Source organism: Rhinolophus ferrumequinum, chromosome 22 (assembly GCF_004115265.2).
Source record: "Rhinolophus ferrumequinum isolate MPI-CBG mRhiFer1 chromosome 22, mRhiFer1_v1.p, whole genome shotgun sequence".
NCBI lineage: Eukaryota > Metazoa > Chordata > Mammalia > Chiroptera > Rhinolophidae > Rhinolophus > Rhinolophus ferrumequinum.
This window is the reverse complement of record NC_046305.1, coordinates 19,723,502-19,739,153: the sequence shown is the minus strand read 5'-3', so window position 1 is coordinate 19,739,153 and position 15,652 is coordinate 19,723,502. Positions and strand designations below refer to the sequence as shown.

At 49.5% G+C, this 15,652-nt stretch overlaps 1 protein-coding gene across 4 annotated transcripts in view; it reads left to right on the top strand.

Moving 5' to 3' along the window:
* Positions 1–15,652, top strand: part of ATF3 (activating transcription factor 3) — a 51,181-nt gene that overhangs the window by 30,164 nt on the left and 5,365 nt on the right. For 2 of the 4 annotated variants that reach the window (XM_033093971.1, XM_033093972.1), the window contains exon 2: positions 14,136–14,379. In XM_033093971.1, coding sequence (XP_032949862.1) covers positions 14,140–14,379 — 240 coding nt within the window. In that variant the 5' untranslated portion in view covers positions 14,136–14,139. Of the gene's footprint in view, positions 1–8,011; positions 8,207–14,135; positions 14,380–15,652 lie in introns of those variants that run through there. The other 2 variants (XM_033093969.1, XM_033093970.1) reach the window with 2 other exon arrangements.

The following is a 15,652-nucleotide window of genomic DNA, read 5'->3' as shown; positions in this document are numbered from 1 at the left end:
TACTCAGTCAATAGCAGGACTTAGGTTGTGGTTAAAGCAAATTATGGACTAATTGCAAATTTGGCAGACATGACAGTATCACAGAGGACACAGGGATCTGGAGTCTGTCAAGTGGGAAACTTCTGGGACTTCAGGAGTATGAATTTCCTGGTAAGGTCAACTCTAGAAGGTTCTATGCATTCAATGAGTCTTTGGTAAAGCAGGTGTGCCCATTTTCCACAAAGGTGAAGGCAAGGCCAAAGAAAAATAAGGCATGAGTAAAGCTCTCTAAGCTTTGGGGGACAATATAGCTTAAAACTTTTGAAGTTAAGTCAGACCTGGGTTTGAATCAACTGCCAACGAGCAATTTTCTTAGCCTTTCTGAGCTTTGGTTTCCTCATCCGTAAAACTGAAATAATAATACCTACCTCATTGGGGTTATTATAAGGATGAAATAAGACACTGGATATTTTTAAAAGTGCTTCCCACTGTGCCTGGCATGTAGTATGTGCTCAGTAAATAGTAATTACCAAGTATGACCTGGCCTCATGTTGATTTTTTTTTTTTACTTTGTTTTAAAAATCAGTAAGTCAACCTAAGAGATAAAGCTTTCCACTGGATCCAGACATTTCTGATGTATGAATGTTCTTTGTGACTTGTTAGCTTCAAAGGTAAGGCATGAAGAAGGACAAAAGTAACATTTAGTAAATACCTCCTATGTGGAAGCCTTGAGGGTGCATTGTTCTTTTATCCTCAATATTATCTGGTAAGATAGGTATTATCCTCAGATTACAGGAGATGCTAAGGTTTCAGATCTCACCCAAAGCCCAATAGGAGGTGGTAGTGTGGGGATTTGAACCTGTTTTATCTGAGTGCAGGTCCAAGGTTCTTTCAGCCATCCCTGGTTTCTACCCCTCCATCGCTCACCTTTTCAGCTCCAGAGATGCTAGGCACGGCCGGCCACTAGCCCCCAAAATGTCAGTCGCTCTTTCAATCAGCTGCTCCTCACCAATCTTCTCAAATGGAGCATTTCCTGGGGCAGAGGGCAAAATGGGGGTTCAGCAATCTGGCTGCTCAGGTTCCTTTCAGTGTGAGATTCTGAGAGCCGCTTTTCCTCTCGCAGCTCCATCTCCCCACCCATCAAATGAGGACCCTGAACCACACCAGAGCTTCCCAAGTTTTCCCGTGAGCTGAGAGGAAGTAGGTACTGTGATTACACACCCAGACTCCCTGGGCTTGGTTCCCGCTCTGCTGCCTGGGGGCTGTGTAACTTCTGGCAATTATTTACCCTCTCTGTGCCTCAGTTTCCTCATCGGTAAAATGGAGATGTTCACAGTACTTACCTCATAGAGTTCTTATGAGGATCAAAGGCTTTAACTACATGTAAAGGGCTCAGCCCACAGTCTGGACACAGCAAGTGCTACATAACAGCATTTGCTGGTCTTATTTTACACTTAGAGGCAGAAGAGACGGCACTATTTCCCCCCAGGGTTCCAGGAGTATGACTTCCAGCGGCCTGTCCCAAGCCCAAAATGTATTTGATATCTTCTCCCTTCCTTAAAAATTCTTGTGTGACATATTTAAAGTCAACATATCCATATGTAACATAAAATGCTATTTAAAACATTTATTAATTAAAGCAGACACTCCAGCAAGATCCCCTCTGTTTATCTCCTGGCTCTGGTGGGCACTAGTGTACCCACGGGCACGCTCACACTCAGTTTGATGGCAGTCTATGATTTCCACGGCCCTTTCGGCTCTGGCGCCTTGTTGTTGGGAGAATCAGCACTACCAGACTCCAGGAACCTGCTCTGGTGGCAACCGAACTGGTATCACCCATGCCAGCCATGTCTCGGAGCTGGCAGAGAGATTTCGGAGCTGAGACGCTTCATGAGCCACACGGAGCATTTTGCCCAGAAGGCATGGCAGAAGCATTGTTTCCACTCTTCTGCCCCTGTACCACTCACCCATGCCGCAGACTGGGCTTTCTGTTCTAAGGTGGACAAAGAGAAACTAAGACGGGATGGGAAAATAGCGAGAGGAAGGATTAAAGGGATGCTCTGTGGGGGTAAAGTGCCTGTAGGATACTTTTGTCTGGATGTTAGGAAACAAGGAAAAGGCACAGGTAGTCACAGTCTTCGGGAGTCCTTCCCTTTTCCACTATGCCTCGTGTAGCACTCGAAGATAGGAATCAAGACCTGTTCTCTAGCAACCCTTTAAAGCAACCTGGGCAATGATGAAATCTGATGTCCCTTCTCCATAATAAAGATTTAAATTTATGCAACACTCTAGCAAAATATTGGCAACACCTAAATGCTAAAAGTAGGGGAATGGCTGAGTAAATCATGCCACCTCCACTGGTGATAAAAGTCAGGAAAGTGGTTACCTCTAGGAGGTGGAGAGAGGCAGATGTGCCCAGGAATGGTTGCATGGGGCTTCTAAGTACTGGAGGGGGTGGTCTGTTTCTGAACTTGGATGGGGCTTTCGATGTTTATTTTATTACTCAAATGAAGATATATAGTCTATAATCGTCTGTATGTATGCTACATTTCACAATATGACAAAAAATTTCTGAGAGAAAAATGATGGTAATAAAGACTGCATACAATTCAGAATAAGCAGTAAAAGAACAAATTTCAAAGTTGCATCTCAAATCACAAGTGTGTTTTTAAAAAGTATATGCATGAGAAGAAAGACTGGATAGAAACACACCGAAATGCTAACAGGGTTGAGATTATGGGTAATTTTTTTTTCACTTACCTATTTCCCATACTTTTACAATGATAAATAAATAAATAAACACACACACACACACACACACACACACACACACACACACATATATAATTTCCCCCAAAGGAATATTTAAAAGTATGATTCTTTTAATTATTTTCAAATAACTTTCACATCTGTCATCTCATTGATTCTTATAACCTTTTTAGTGGAGATGATATTAAATATTTTTATTTTACAGACTAGAACACAGATGAAGCGTTTATGATTTGTGTGAGCCACTTGGGTGGCTAAAGCAAAACCTTTCAGTGGGTCTCAGGTCTCCCGAGTCCTGCTAATATTCTGGTGGCTATGACATCATTTTGGGTCCCTGGGGCTCCAGGATCCCCACTCTTAAATGGGAATAGTTGCTACCTGGGCTTTGGTTCTGTGGTCCAAGGTGGGTGTCTATGGCTGTTAAAGATGGATTCCACATAAGAAGGTCCTCAAAGATGCAATCCCCACCTGGGGTGCTTTTACAGCCTCCTCTCTAGTAAGGGTCCATTGGTAAATATTTTTGGGCATGTTGCGGAGGAGGAGGCGGGGAGAGAGAGAGAGAGAGAGAGAGAGAGGAGAGACATGAAGGAAGAGAGAGAAGGTTGTCAGGACCACAGGCTGTGTTTGAGAGTCAAGTCGGAAAACATTTCTCCAGTCTAGTTCTTGGAAGGGAAAAGAGATGATGGAAATGGGTCTGTCCTTGTTCAGTGCCTCCCCCCACCCCCATGCCTTCTCTCCCTCCTACTCTCTTAGGAGATGTTGCCAGGGGCTTGCAGGATGGTTCCAGTGGAAGGTCTCCATTCAAAACCCTCAGAGCTCAGCCCAGGCTCCTCATTTCAGAGTGGGAAGTGCCTCGTTCAAGAATAGCAAAGGTGGGATGGCCGATTGGCGCAGTTGGTTAGAGCGCAGTGCTCTTAACAACAAGGTTGCCTGTTCGGACCACTGTGAACTGCACCCTCCACAACTAGATTGAGACAACTACTTGACTTGGAGCTGATGGGTCCTGGAAAAACACACTTAAACAAATAAAAGAGTTTTTTTGTAATGTGTTTAAAAAATTATTAAAAAAAAAAAAAAGAATACCAAAGGCAGAACGAGACCAGAACACAAATCCCTTGCTCTCCTGCACTGGGCCATTGGTCCACCCTGCACTGAGAGAGCCCCTGTGTGTCCCCAAGTTGCTGAGAGTGGAGAACAGGGACCACTCTCATTATTTTCTGTGTGGAGTCTTATACCCAATCCTGGGAAGATGGTCATTCTTGAATATAGCTCAACTTTGTCCACAATTGTTTGTCACACACTAGGGGACAGAATTGGCTCTGGGAGAGATTCAGGGGTATCTCCCGAAAGCCGTCCTTGATTCATAATCAATGACACCACTGCTGGTTGTGTGCCCCATTCTCCGTGAATCGTCCCAATAAATTTATGCGTTACGTACTTCTATTAGTGCCATATTTCAGCTGAAGAAACTCAAGCCCAGAGAGTGAAATGCCTTATCCAAGGAGATACAGGTGCCAAGTGCTGAATCCAGAATCAACGTACCACTTCCCACATTTCAGAGCCCACTGTGCCATGCTTCCCATTTCCTGAGGAGGCCCGTTCTGGAGACTGTGAAATTAGTAATCTCCTCATACAACTGACTTTATAGTGTGGGCTTTGGAAAGCAGAGCAGAGAAGAAAGCCCACCCCACACTTTTTCTGAGGTGAAGTGGGTTAAAATCAGACAAGTCTTCGAGTACATGACTGATTTTAACTTGTGTTTAATTTGCCTCTCTAGAGCTTTATGAGCAAATACAATATTGGAAGAGTAATGGGATGGAGGAGGGAGTGGGAAGGAACTGTTCTCTGGACTAAGAAACTGCTAAAACCTTTAAATATCTCTGAACTTTTTTTTTTTTTTTGGCTCCCTGCAATGTTTTGGTGTTTAGACTTGGTTGCCACGAGTGGACTGTTTTTAGCTGCCTAGTTCCATCTCCTCCCCTTTTAACTGTTTTCCCTTCCTTTCGCACATGCCCCAGCATGAAGTTTCCAATTCTTATCTCACTCAGCAAAACACACCAAGGCTGGTCTGAATGTAGATTCCCCAGGCGGTTCTCCAGCGTGAAGCTTCAACAATATTCAAGTCTCTGCTTAACCCTCTTTCACTGAAGATGAACCCCTTAAATAATCCGAGCCCGTGCTTCCTTCTCAGGAGGCAGAAGCATTGTTTGCTTTGGTGTAGGGAAGCATTTTGGTCTGGGGAGCTGTTCTTGCTCCTCCTCTAGAGGCTACATTGTGTGCGCATTGGACATTGGGTGGCAACAACTAAGGTCAGGCAGGGTAAACTGAGGACGCACAGGACTCAGATACTGATCACTCGTCGGACTGCACAGACCTTGGGGCTCTTCCCTTCCACTTTCCCAGTCTCTGCGATTAGCCAGGCATTTCGCAGGTCTCCTGGGGGCTGGGGGCAGGGAGGCAGGCAGGAGTCCTTTTTGTTTTCCTTAGATAAGAGTTTCATTCACGACGGGGTGGACTTAACTTTTGTTTCTAGATTCTTAACGCTTTTAGAGTTTCAGTGGGAGAGTTAGGCAGAGACCCGCTGGTTCCGACTTCTATGAATAGCTGAGAGCTTTTCTATCCAGGTGTGACTTGGAGATTCAAAACCAAGAATTATTAGACCGAAACAGGACTAAGAGGAACCCGAGGCACGATGGTAATGGGGGCTGGGGGTGTGGGATGTGGATCTCTCTGTCTTAATTACCCTTCTCTTGCATTGGTTTGTGCACGCTGGTCTGTTTGTTTACCCTACGCCTGAAGTTTAATTTCCCCTTAAGGACACGACTCAGCCTCCACAAATCTGGCTTGCGTGTATGAACCGCTCATAGTTTAAATGTAAACTGGTTGAAGATTTCTGCAGGCGTTTCCCAGAGGGATAAAGCTTTCACATGTCTTCCCCCATCTCCTTGTTTCACTTTATAATGATGCGCAGTCCATTCCAGGCAGTAGCTAAGAAGATACAACACATAAGTGGAGAATCCCAAATAACTTTCATTTAAATTGACAGACGCCCTTCTTTATGGTCTATGGGTTGTACCGACGCCTGGGGTTTACCTGCCAGCTTGTCTCGGGGTTTACCTGCCAGCTTGCCCCGGGGTTTACCAGCCGACTCTTCCGCAAAAGGGCGGGTGTGGAGCGGGGACTGCGGGGCTGTGGGCGTGGGGGCTGGAAGGTGGGGCTGGGAGAGCCGTTACCATGGCGAAAAGTAAAGCAAAACAACCGCCCCACGCTTCCACGCTTCCCGCGCAACGCTGCTGGAAACCTTGTCAGGAAACATCCCGGCGGATCCTGCGTGAAACCCCGGGGCTCCCGAACCCTCCGGGTACGGAGCGGACTTCCGAGGCCGCCCTCCGCGTTGTCCTAAGCCGAAAGCGTGGGGCCGAAGCGGGGTGTTTAGTGTGAGGCTCGGGTTGGAGGGAGAGGAACCCGTGTGCGGGAGACTCAGTTTTTTATCTGCAGCTCTAAGGGTCTCTGCCCCAGGCTGCTGGGCAATCGGAGAGGGTCATAGATTCCCGGGGTGTGTGTGTGTGTGTGCAAAACTCGCGTGTGTGTGTAAGGAAGAGAGACAGACTGATTGAACCCTCCATCATGACCGTAACAGTCGAGGGCTGCAGGTGCGCTGGAGTGGGGCGGCGGGCGAGCGAGACCCGGTCTCTGAGACCCTGTAGTTTTTACCCAAATTACCAAACTATGATCTTCGATCGCCTTTTTCCTAAGAGGCAGGTGGAAGTAGGTGCTTCTGCCGCCGGCTGTGCCCTCACACCTCACAGACTCGTACGGAGGCGCGAGAGGCAGGTTCAAAAACATCGAGGGCCACACTGGCGTCCACACATATTCCTCTATGGGCCGTTTTGAAGGTCCCGGTTCTGCCACTCTTGAAGCCGAGACAACTAAAGTCGGGGAATACGAACCAAAACCTCATTTTAAAGATTCAAATCCACTTCTGCTAAAGCCTCGGCTCGAATCTGGGGTCACGGGACCCAGCTTTTCCCGCCACCCGGGTTTGGAAGGAATTTCCCGGAAGGAATTTCTGCTACCGGGCCTCATTTCGGGGGCGGTCATTGCGGCCCCAGTCCAGGCGGTTCCGTCCCAGCCCAATCCGCTCTGGGCGCAGAAAAATACGTGAAAGCCGAAGAGGGCTTTTCCCTAAACAATGCGGGATAGCGAGGCGACCCCCGCCCAGCCCCGCGCGCAGAAACCAAAGCACCTTCTCTCCTCCTCTCCCTGGCCTCTAGGCTTCAGCCCCACTCTTAGTCGCTCTCAGAGATGCCTATGATTTCTCCAGGTCTCTCGTCTTTCCAGGGTCTTGTTCGTTTCACAGTCAATTTCAAACGCTTTCTGGTTGATAAAAAATCCTAGCCCATACGGTCCCACCACTCGCCCTCTCCTCGGGCTCGGGCTCCCAACCCGTTCCAGGGATGGCCCGCTTGTGCACTCTTGTAGGGTGCGCAGGGGCTGCGAGAGCCTGGTGCCCACAGAGTGCTGCCCTCCACGCTGGGGTTAACCCACAAGACTTCTCGGAGTCTCCGCCACGGAGGTCATCCCCGGGGGTAACAGTGTGGGTTCACCGTAGGGTGCCTTTGGACACCTCTCCCTCACCAGAGGCTAAAGCTACTGTTCCTACCCCACCCCCTACTTGCGAAGGAGGCGCTTGGCGGGGGAGGGGGTATTTTCCTGAAACTCCAGAAAATGATTACGGATTTTAGAGAAAGGACGGGGACGTGCTCGTTTCCCAGCCTCACCTAGTCTGGGCTGCGGCCAGGATCCACCCCTTTCTTCTTTCCCCCAGGAGCGCCCTCCCCCCCCAACCTATCCGAGGGAGAGATGCCAGCGCGGTGGAGTCATGCCGCTGGCTTGGGCACCATTGGCTCATGCCTGGAACACGCAGAGGCGAGTACGCACATCTGGCGGCCAGCCTGGGCGACTCCGGTCCTGATATGGAGAGAGAGGGCGGGCGGGTGTGTGTCCTAGCGCGCGAGACCGGGTGAACGCGACCCAGCCCGCTCCTCCCGGAGCTTGCATCACCAGTCCCCACCTCTCCCCTCCTCCCCGATGGCCCCTCCTTCATCCCTCCTCCCTTTGCCCTGCCTAGTTCGGCTGGTTCTCGGGGGAAGCTATTAATAGCATTACGTCAGCCTGAGACTGGAGTAATCCGGGCGCGGCGCCAGCCCGAGGGCTATAAAAGGGGTGATGCAACGCACTCTCAGCCACAGTCGCACACAGCGAGGCGCACACTCCACAGCGCCCTCCTGGCGTCGCCGCCCCAGCGGACCCGCCAACCCGCGCGCCGGCCGGGCGTCCCCGGTGCTTGCCCGCCAGCCCTACCGACAGGAATCCCGACCCCGCCCCGACCCCGCCCGCCCGCCCTCCAGACCCTGGCCGCCCCGAGTGGAGACCGGAGGTGAGCGCTGGAAGCCGAGTGAGTGAGCGCGGCGAGGGTGGCTCGCTTTCATTCCCTTTGCGCCCGGCTAGTAACCAGTCCCGCGACCCCTGCGCCCACCCCCGACCCAGGCCCCCAGCCTCCTGCTTCGAAAGAACTCTGGCTGAATGTTTCCCAGCCGCCGCTGCTTCTCGGAGCTTCAGAAAGTTTCTCGCAAAGAACTCACTTTCTCTTTTGACTCAGGGCGCGAAAGGTTCTCGGTGACCGAGAGGTGGGGCTCCCGCTTCTCTGCCGGGCTGGGAATACTGCTCCTCTCCGCCCTGGTGGCTTTCTTACAAGACTGGGAGCGGGCGTGGGAAGGTGGGTGCGCGGGGGTGTCCGAGGCTCTCCTTCCTGCTCGCTGCCCGGTCCATCCCTCGCCTGGCGCCTGGGCACTGCCACTGCCAAGCCCAGCCTTCCCGAGGTCCCGCAGAGGGCCGCGGAGGCAGGCGGCTCGCCGAAGGGCTGCGCCAGGGGCCGAACGGAATGAATGGAGACTGGACAGGCGAACCGAGGTGGCGGGAGCGACCGCTGGGAGTCGCCCTGCGCACCCGGGAGGGCCAGGCTGCAAGCTCAGCGCAGGGATCCAGGCGCGAAAAGTTCGTTGCGATAAGTTTAGAAGTGGCCAGCGCTCATGTAGCTGTCTTGGGGCGGAAGACCGAGAGGGCTCCGGGACAGGGTGGTGTCGGACTCCTGAGCCTGAGATTTCCTGTCCCAAGTCTCTCACGCGTTACTCCCTGACCTGTGATTCTGGCTTTTCCTCTGGCGGGTTCGCAGATTTCTCTGCTTTTCTTACATGGAGACCCGCTGTGGGGGAAGAGAAGGTGCGAGGCCAGTTGTTCAGTCAATTGAGAGAATGGCTTTATGGTCCAGTGGCCAGGACCTGAGAGCTCATACTACACTTGATGTCCTTGAGCCTCATTATCCCCGGCTGGAAGATGGGGCACATAGAACTACTGGCCCTCCGCGGGTTTGCTGGCGCGAGGTGGTGGTTGGACCAGATAACCATTAAGGTCCTTATTGGCCAGAAGATTTTTAGATTCTATCTAGAGTGGTGTGACTGAAAGGAAAGGGGCCAGTGAGGGGACTTGAATGCGGAGGGTTTCTATCTAATGTCACTGACCAGCCTCGGAGGCAATGGGGAAAGGGGGACTTCTTCATGGGGCATCTCTTCCCTTCCCAACTTTCTTTCCTTGGATTGGTTCTCCTTCTCTGCTCCCCACACCCCATTTTCAGCTCATCTACTTACTCTTTCTTTCCTCCTAAGCCCTTTCTTTTCTCTAATTTCATTGCCTAGAGCACATATGTTTCCTTACAAGTAAAGGAGTTGCTAACCCTGATGGAGAAAAAAAGTGTGTGTGTGTGGTGGTGGAGAGGAAGGGGGCTGCCACAGGTGCTATGTCTTATCCACACTGTGAGCCTATTGTGTTGTTTGTCACGTCTTCCAGGGCACTTATTTTGGTGTTGGCGACAGTTACATCTGTTTGTGGCCTCTGCCTCCCCAACTTTAAATGAAGGAGAAATTGATATTACTATCCCCATGTTTTGCATTGAGCACGTGTTGTAGAATAATGCTACAGCATATAGTTTCTTGCTTTGAGGATATTCCAGACAAAGACAGGGTGGGGGTGGTTTTTGCAGTTGTTATTATCTGGCTGGTTTCAGAGATAACGTGGCAGGTAGCACTCTAGGCCCGCAGCGTGGGTAAGATACAACACTCAGTACCTGTGGCAGTTATCCCAGCCTTTGGGTCTTTCCTGTCTTAACCCCACCCTTCTCTCTCTCCCTCTTGGCCCTTTCTCTTCCTTGTTCTCTTTCTTCTATACCCCTTCCCTGTCTAGTCCTGTCAAACCTCCTCTGTGGTGGGTACTAGGTTTCTTGACTACTGACCTCTCTTCTTACCTGGTCAGTGTTTCTGTTCTCCATTTGCCTTGTTGGTTGGAGCTCTGTTGGTGATGAAGCAAAATGAGCAGCTGATAGGTGGTCAGCAGCTTGGCCTGGGCTAGACCACTCACCAGTTTTATGCCCTTGGGCAAGTCACTTTACCTTCCTGGACCTCATTTTAGTCAATTACAAATGAAGACCTGATCTAGATGATTCTAATATTGGGTGTTCTATCCCCTTCGATAAAGCCGAGGATGTCTTTCTTTTTTTCAGATTTTTGGGCTTGGAGCAGGATCAGTGGCTTCAAGTGTTAACTGTCCTTGGGCGGAGGAAGTACATAGCCAGGATACCACAGAAACCAGAAATGCTTTCATGAGTGAGAACTAGTTATTTCTTAAGACCAGGGGAGACAAGCTGGGGCCAGCAAATAGAGGGGGTGGAATTGACCTGGGGTGTCAGGAGCCTGGAGGTCAATCAAAGTGCAAAAGAGGCTGCACTGACCGGAATTTTTGAGGGTTCCATTAATTCCTGATTAATGGGGCTAAAATGCATTGACAACAACGTTGTGAGTTCTACCTGAAATGGGGAAAGTGGAATCACAGTAGTAATGACTACCCAGGATGTGTGTAAACCCACCTTCGTGAAACTCAGCCCTGTGAGGGAACCAGGGCAGGCTGTATTGGTATCGTTTCACAGACCAGGAGACCAAGGCCCTGAAAGCATGAGTGGCTGGTTGGTGGCTGCTCAGCTTGTGAATGGTAGTGATAGGGCATGAAGCACAGAGTCTGAGCCTGAAGCCCAGCCTTACACCTCCCGTCTTCAAGTGGGCTGGGTGCAAGACCAACATACGAAGCTAGCAAAAGACCAATATTGGCTCCCACTGTAAGTCGTTTTACGAGCAGCTCTTAGTGGAAAGAGATGAAAATTAAAAGTGAAAATTCAATGCAGTTGTTCATAGCTACTAGGAAATAAAATCTAGGAGGTGAATTTCCAGTTAAAGAAATACATGAGTTAAGTTTCACTTTCTTGAAAATTATGAAACTAGTATCAGTGATATGACATGATTTCTGACCAGAGACAATGAAGCAGAAGCAAAATGTGCTTTGTAGCAAGTCTGGGCAATTTTAAGATCAATGCAGAAGTCAACTCAGAAAATCCCAAACATATATATTCTTTTTTCAGTGAGGGGGATGTTAGAGATTCTCAACTTTTGGAAAAAAAAACTGAAGGTTTAACTTCATTTTCCTCATAGGGGCACAGCCTGAATCTGGGCTGAATCATACCTTAAGAGAATTGAGTAAAGAAGTAACTAGAAAGTATCTCAAGAAACTAAGCTTTAGCCCAGTGCCGAGAAAGCCCAGATCTCTTCAGATACTACTTTACTTTCCAAAAGGCTTTTACCATTTTTACAAGCCATTTCTGTCCCCAAATAAGCCCACCCAATCCTTTTCATAAAAACATTCCACACCACTGACATTCTTCAGTTTCTTTCATCAGGACTACTGATTTTACACTAAGAAAGGAAGAAAAAACATTCCCAAACAGCAGACCCCAAGCCTTGAGAGCTCATTAATAAACTTAGTAGAGTGGTAAAATGGAACTACACTCAACTGCTATGGAAATCAAACTCCCCACGTAGAGGGGAACCTGCTGGTCCTCCAAACAACGGCCAGCCCAGTGGTAGCTCGGAATTCCATCCCTGCACTACTAGATTTTTAATGAAGTTGGAAAGGGAGGGAAAACATGAATGCCTGGGAGAATCTGAAGCCTGTCTGTGGAAAGCTGGTTTGTCAGAGTTTACCACCTGCCAGAGAAGAACCATCCCAGCGTCCTAAGGTTGTAGGATTAAATGATAGAAGAACATCAGTTCTAACTCATGATCCAGGGCTTTCAGAAGAGAGTTAGATAGATTTCCTGGTTTTCTTTGAATAGTCAACGGTGCTGTTCATCGGCCTGGAATACTGGCCTCCAACAGTCTATCTCTGATCTTAAAGGGAAGTTAGAGGTCCCAGTGTGCTATTCAGAAGCGTTTGAGATCAAAGTGAGTGACCAGCCCCCCTCCCACCTGGACCTCACTGAGTGTCTGTCAGAGAACTAACCCTGTGCTGGAGAGATCCCTGGGAGGCCCAGGAAGAGTATACCTCCTGGCGGCATTATGTTTTCCAGGCCATATTCATGTATTATTTCCTCAACTCCTTGCACAACTCTATGAGAAAATAGGGTGATGGTCTTTTACAGAGGAGAAGAAGGCCTTGGGAGGTATAATGATGACATATGACTACGTGGGGCTCAAATCTTGATCTTCTGACCCCAGTCTTGGAATTTTGTGGATTAAAAAAACCCCACATACATATTCCAGAAAGCAGGTAGCAGCCTGAGTGTACACCTGACTTAGAGAGATCAGTAATTCATTGCCTAGAGTTTAAGTTTTCCCTGTGGTTCTGTGCTTAGTCTTCCCTCCATCGCTTCAGTCCAGGACCTCCATGTGCTCCCACGCCTGCCCCCTCCCCCCCCAAGAAAAATTTGCTCTGGTTTTTTGTTTTTGCAATGTGGAATAATATTCTATAAGTTAAGCTCATGAGTTCTGGAGTCAAACCTGATTCCAAATCCTGATTCTGCCTCACACTGTGACTTCATGAAAATTACTTAGCAAGTGTAAACCTCAGTTACCCTATCTATAAAATGGGGCTAGGACCTAACTCACTGATTTCTCACGAGGATTAAGTGAGATAATGCACATAAGGTGTCTGGTATGAAGGAGGCACTCCTTAAATGTTAGCGATTTGCCAAAGGTCTTCCTGTCTGGCTGGCGTAGGCTAAAGACTACAGGTCCCCAGATTGAGAGGGATGCTTCAGGGGACCCCCTGCCTAGACAGTCCCCACACTCATCACCCCTGGATAACTGGCTGCGGTGATGTGGGAGGACAACTGCTGCTGGAGGGAGTATATGGCAGGGAGAGATTTATAGGGGGCTATTCCAAATTGGGACCATGAAACTATTACTGTTTCTACCCTTTACTTTCCTGTGGCCTCTCTGGATTCCCTGGCTGTAGAATGATGGAGGTAGATGGACCTCAGAAGCCATTGCTTTGACTGCTGCTTCCCATTTCACGTATTCAGTCAGTCAGGCAGTCTCAAGTGGTCAGCAGGCATTGGGAGCAGCCGGGGCCATGCACTGGGCCAGGCTCTGGGAAAGAGTGACAGGAGACCCAGTCCCAGTGCTGCAGGAGCTCTCAACCATTTGCCAGATGAAGTCTGAGACTCAGATAGCTCAGGTCACCCTGCTTCTTAGTGCCAGAGCTAGACCCCGACCCCCTGTAGCCCCTGACCAAGCCTCGCCACAGCACAGGGCTGAACAAGACCTCCAGACGAGATCCAAATTCTTAGCTCCTCCCTTCTCTTTACTCTGAGGTCTTTGCTTCACCAATCTCAACTTTACAAAGGGGCTACTAGTCCCTCGTGACCTGAATCCTCATCCTCCAGCCCCTGCCAAGGACTGGCTCACAGAAACACACCTGCTACAGTTACCATCCTCATTCTCATTTACTTGGATCTAACTTCCCGAGGGAGAAGCGTCAGAGATACATTTTCCAAATTCAGGGGTCCCCCACTCCTTGCTTTTCTGCCACTCATTGGCAGATCCAACTTGTTTTCAGATGCCTTCCAAGTTCCTTTTTGAAGAAGAGACTGGAAATGGGGTTACATAATAGTTTCCTTTTTTTTTTTTAATGTTCTTCCTCTTTCAGGACTGTTTGAGGCTATATTTGCATGTATGCATACAAGCCAAAACTAACGCTTTTGTGAATTCAAAATAGTCTGAAACGCCACCCCTGATAAACTTAGGCATTTTATCCACATCACTGACCTGTGTTTTTTAAGAACCCGTTTTACTTAAGCTGAGGGTGGCGTGAAGTGCAAACAGAACCAAGAGCTGACGGGACTTCCCCCTGGGCGTGGGGCTCGGGTTGGAGGTTGCAGGTGTGGGGGAACTTGGTCCCATGCCCCCAAGTCCCTGAAGTAGTTTGGGTTTCAATGTGTCTTTCAGCAAAATGATGCTTCAACACCCAGGCCAGGTCTCTGCTTCGGAAGTCAGTGCCTCTGCCATCGTCCCCTGCCTGTCCCCTCCTGGGTCACTGGTGTTTGAGGATTTTGCTAACCTGACACCCTTTGTCAAGGAAGAGCTGAGGTTCGCCATCCAGAACAAGCACCTCTGCCACCGGATGTCCTCTGCACTAGAGTCAGTCACTGTCAGCAGCAGACCTCTTGAGATGTCAGTCACCAAAGCCCAGGTAGGTTCTACCACATGTGCCGGTTCTTTCCGCACTTATGTATCACACACCTGCACACCTGTCACATGCTGGGCATACTCTAGGCAGGGGACTGCAGAGTGAATAAAACAAAACCACTGCCCTCAGGAAGCTTACTTTCTACTGGGAAGAGACAGATAATAACACAAAAGAAATACATACTACGAGAGACAGGGGTGAAGGAGAAAAATACAGCAGCACAGGGGAACAGAGTGGAGTAGAGGTGGGGATGCTGTTTTAAATCAGGAGGTCAGGGATGCTTCACTGATAGAACAAAGGAGGAGAGGAAGGAGGACGTCTGGGTATCTGGAAAAAGAGCAAGAACAAGGGCATTGAGTGGGGAGTATGCTTGGTGCCTGCGGGGAGTAGCAAGGTGGGCCACGTGGGGTGGGGAGTGAGGTGGGAGCTGAGCTAGTAGGTGGAGGGCAGATCCTGCTGGGCCTTACAGACGATTATAAAGATATGGCCATTTACTCAGAGTGAGATGGGAAGCCACTAGAGGGTTTCTGAGTAGAGGAGTGACGTGGTCTTACAGTTTTAAGTGCTCACCCTGGCTGTCACGTTAAGAATGGGCAGTAGGGACAAAAGAGGAAGCAGAGCACAGAAACGAGACTGTCGCAGTGATCCAGGTCAGCAGAGGAGGGTCTGCATCAGCGTGGGAGCAGTGAGGGGCTGTCTGGGTCTGTCTTGAAGGTAAAGCTGGTTTACTGACAGATAGGGCGTGGGGTATGGCTCCAAGTGGAGGAGGAGTCAAGGGTGACTCCAAAATTTCCGGCCTGAGCAACTGTAAGGATGGAGTGCCCACTCGCTGCTGAGATTGGGATTATAGGGGGTTGGGTCCATCCTATTCCATCTCCCAGTGGCAGCATGGAAAAGGCAGATGGATACGTGGGTCTGGAGTTCAGAGATGTAGAGTTGGATGTATGCGTATGGCTGTCATTTAAAGCCATGAGCTTGTCTGTATGAGATCACCTGTTGTGTCTAATCGTTTTGAAGAAGCACCAAGTGTTTGTTTTCATCACTACGAGGACCCAGGTGGCCAGACTGTGGAGCAAGGACCAGTCAGCCACGCTTACAGCCGTGTGCAATGCTCACAGCCTTGGTACCAGATTCTGCTCCAAGTTCCCTTCTGTCTCCAACGTTTGTACTCCTCCCCACTCGGCAACCCTTTATAAGACCCCTGGAGTGACAGACATGGTGAGAAGTCTGGGAGGTGATTGCTGGTGAGGCTGTGGTGGCTCAAGGACTTCAGAGC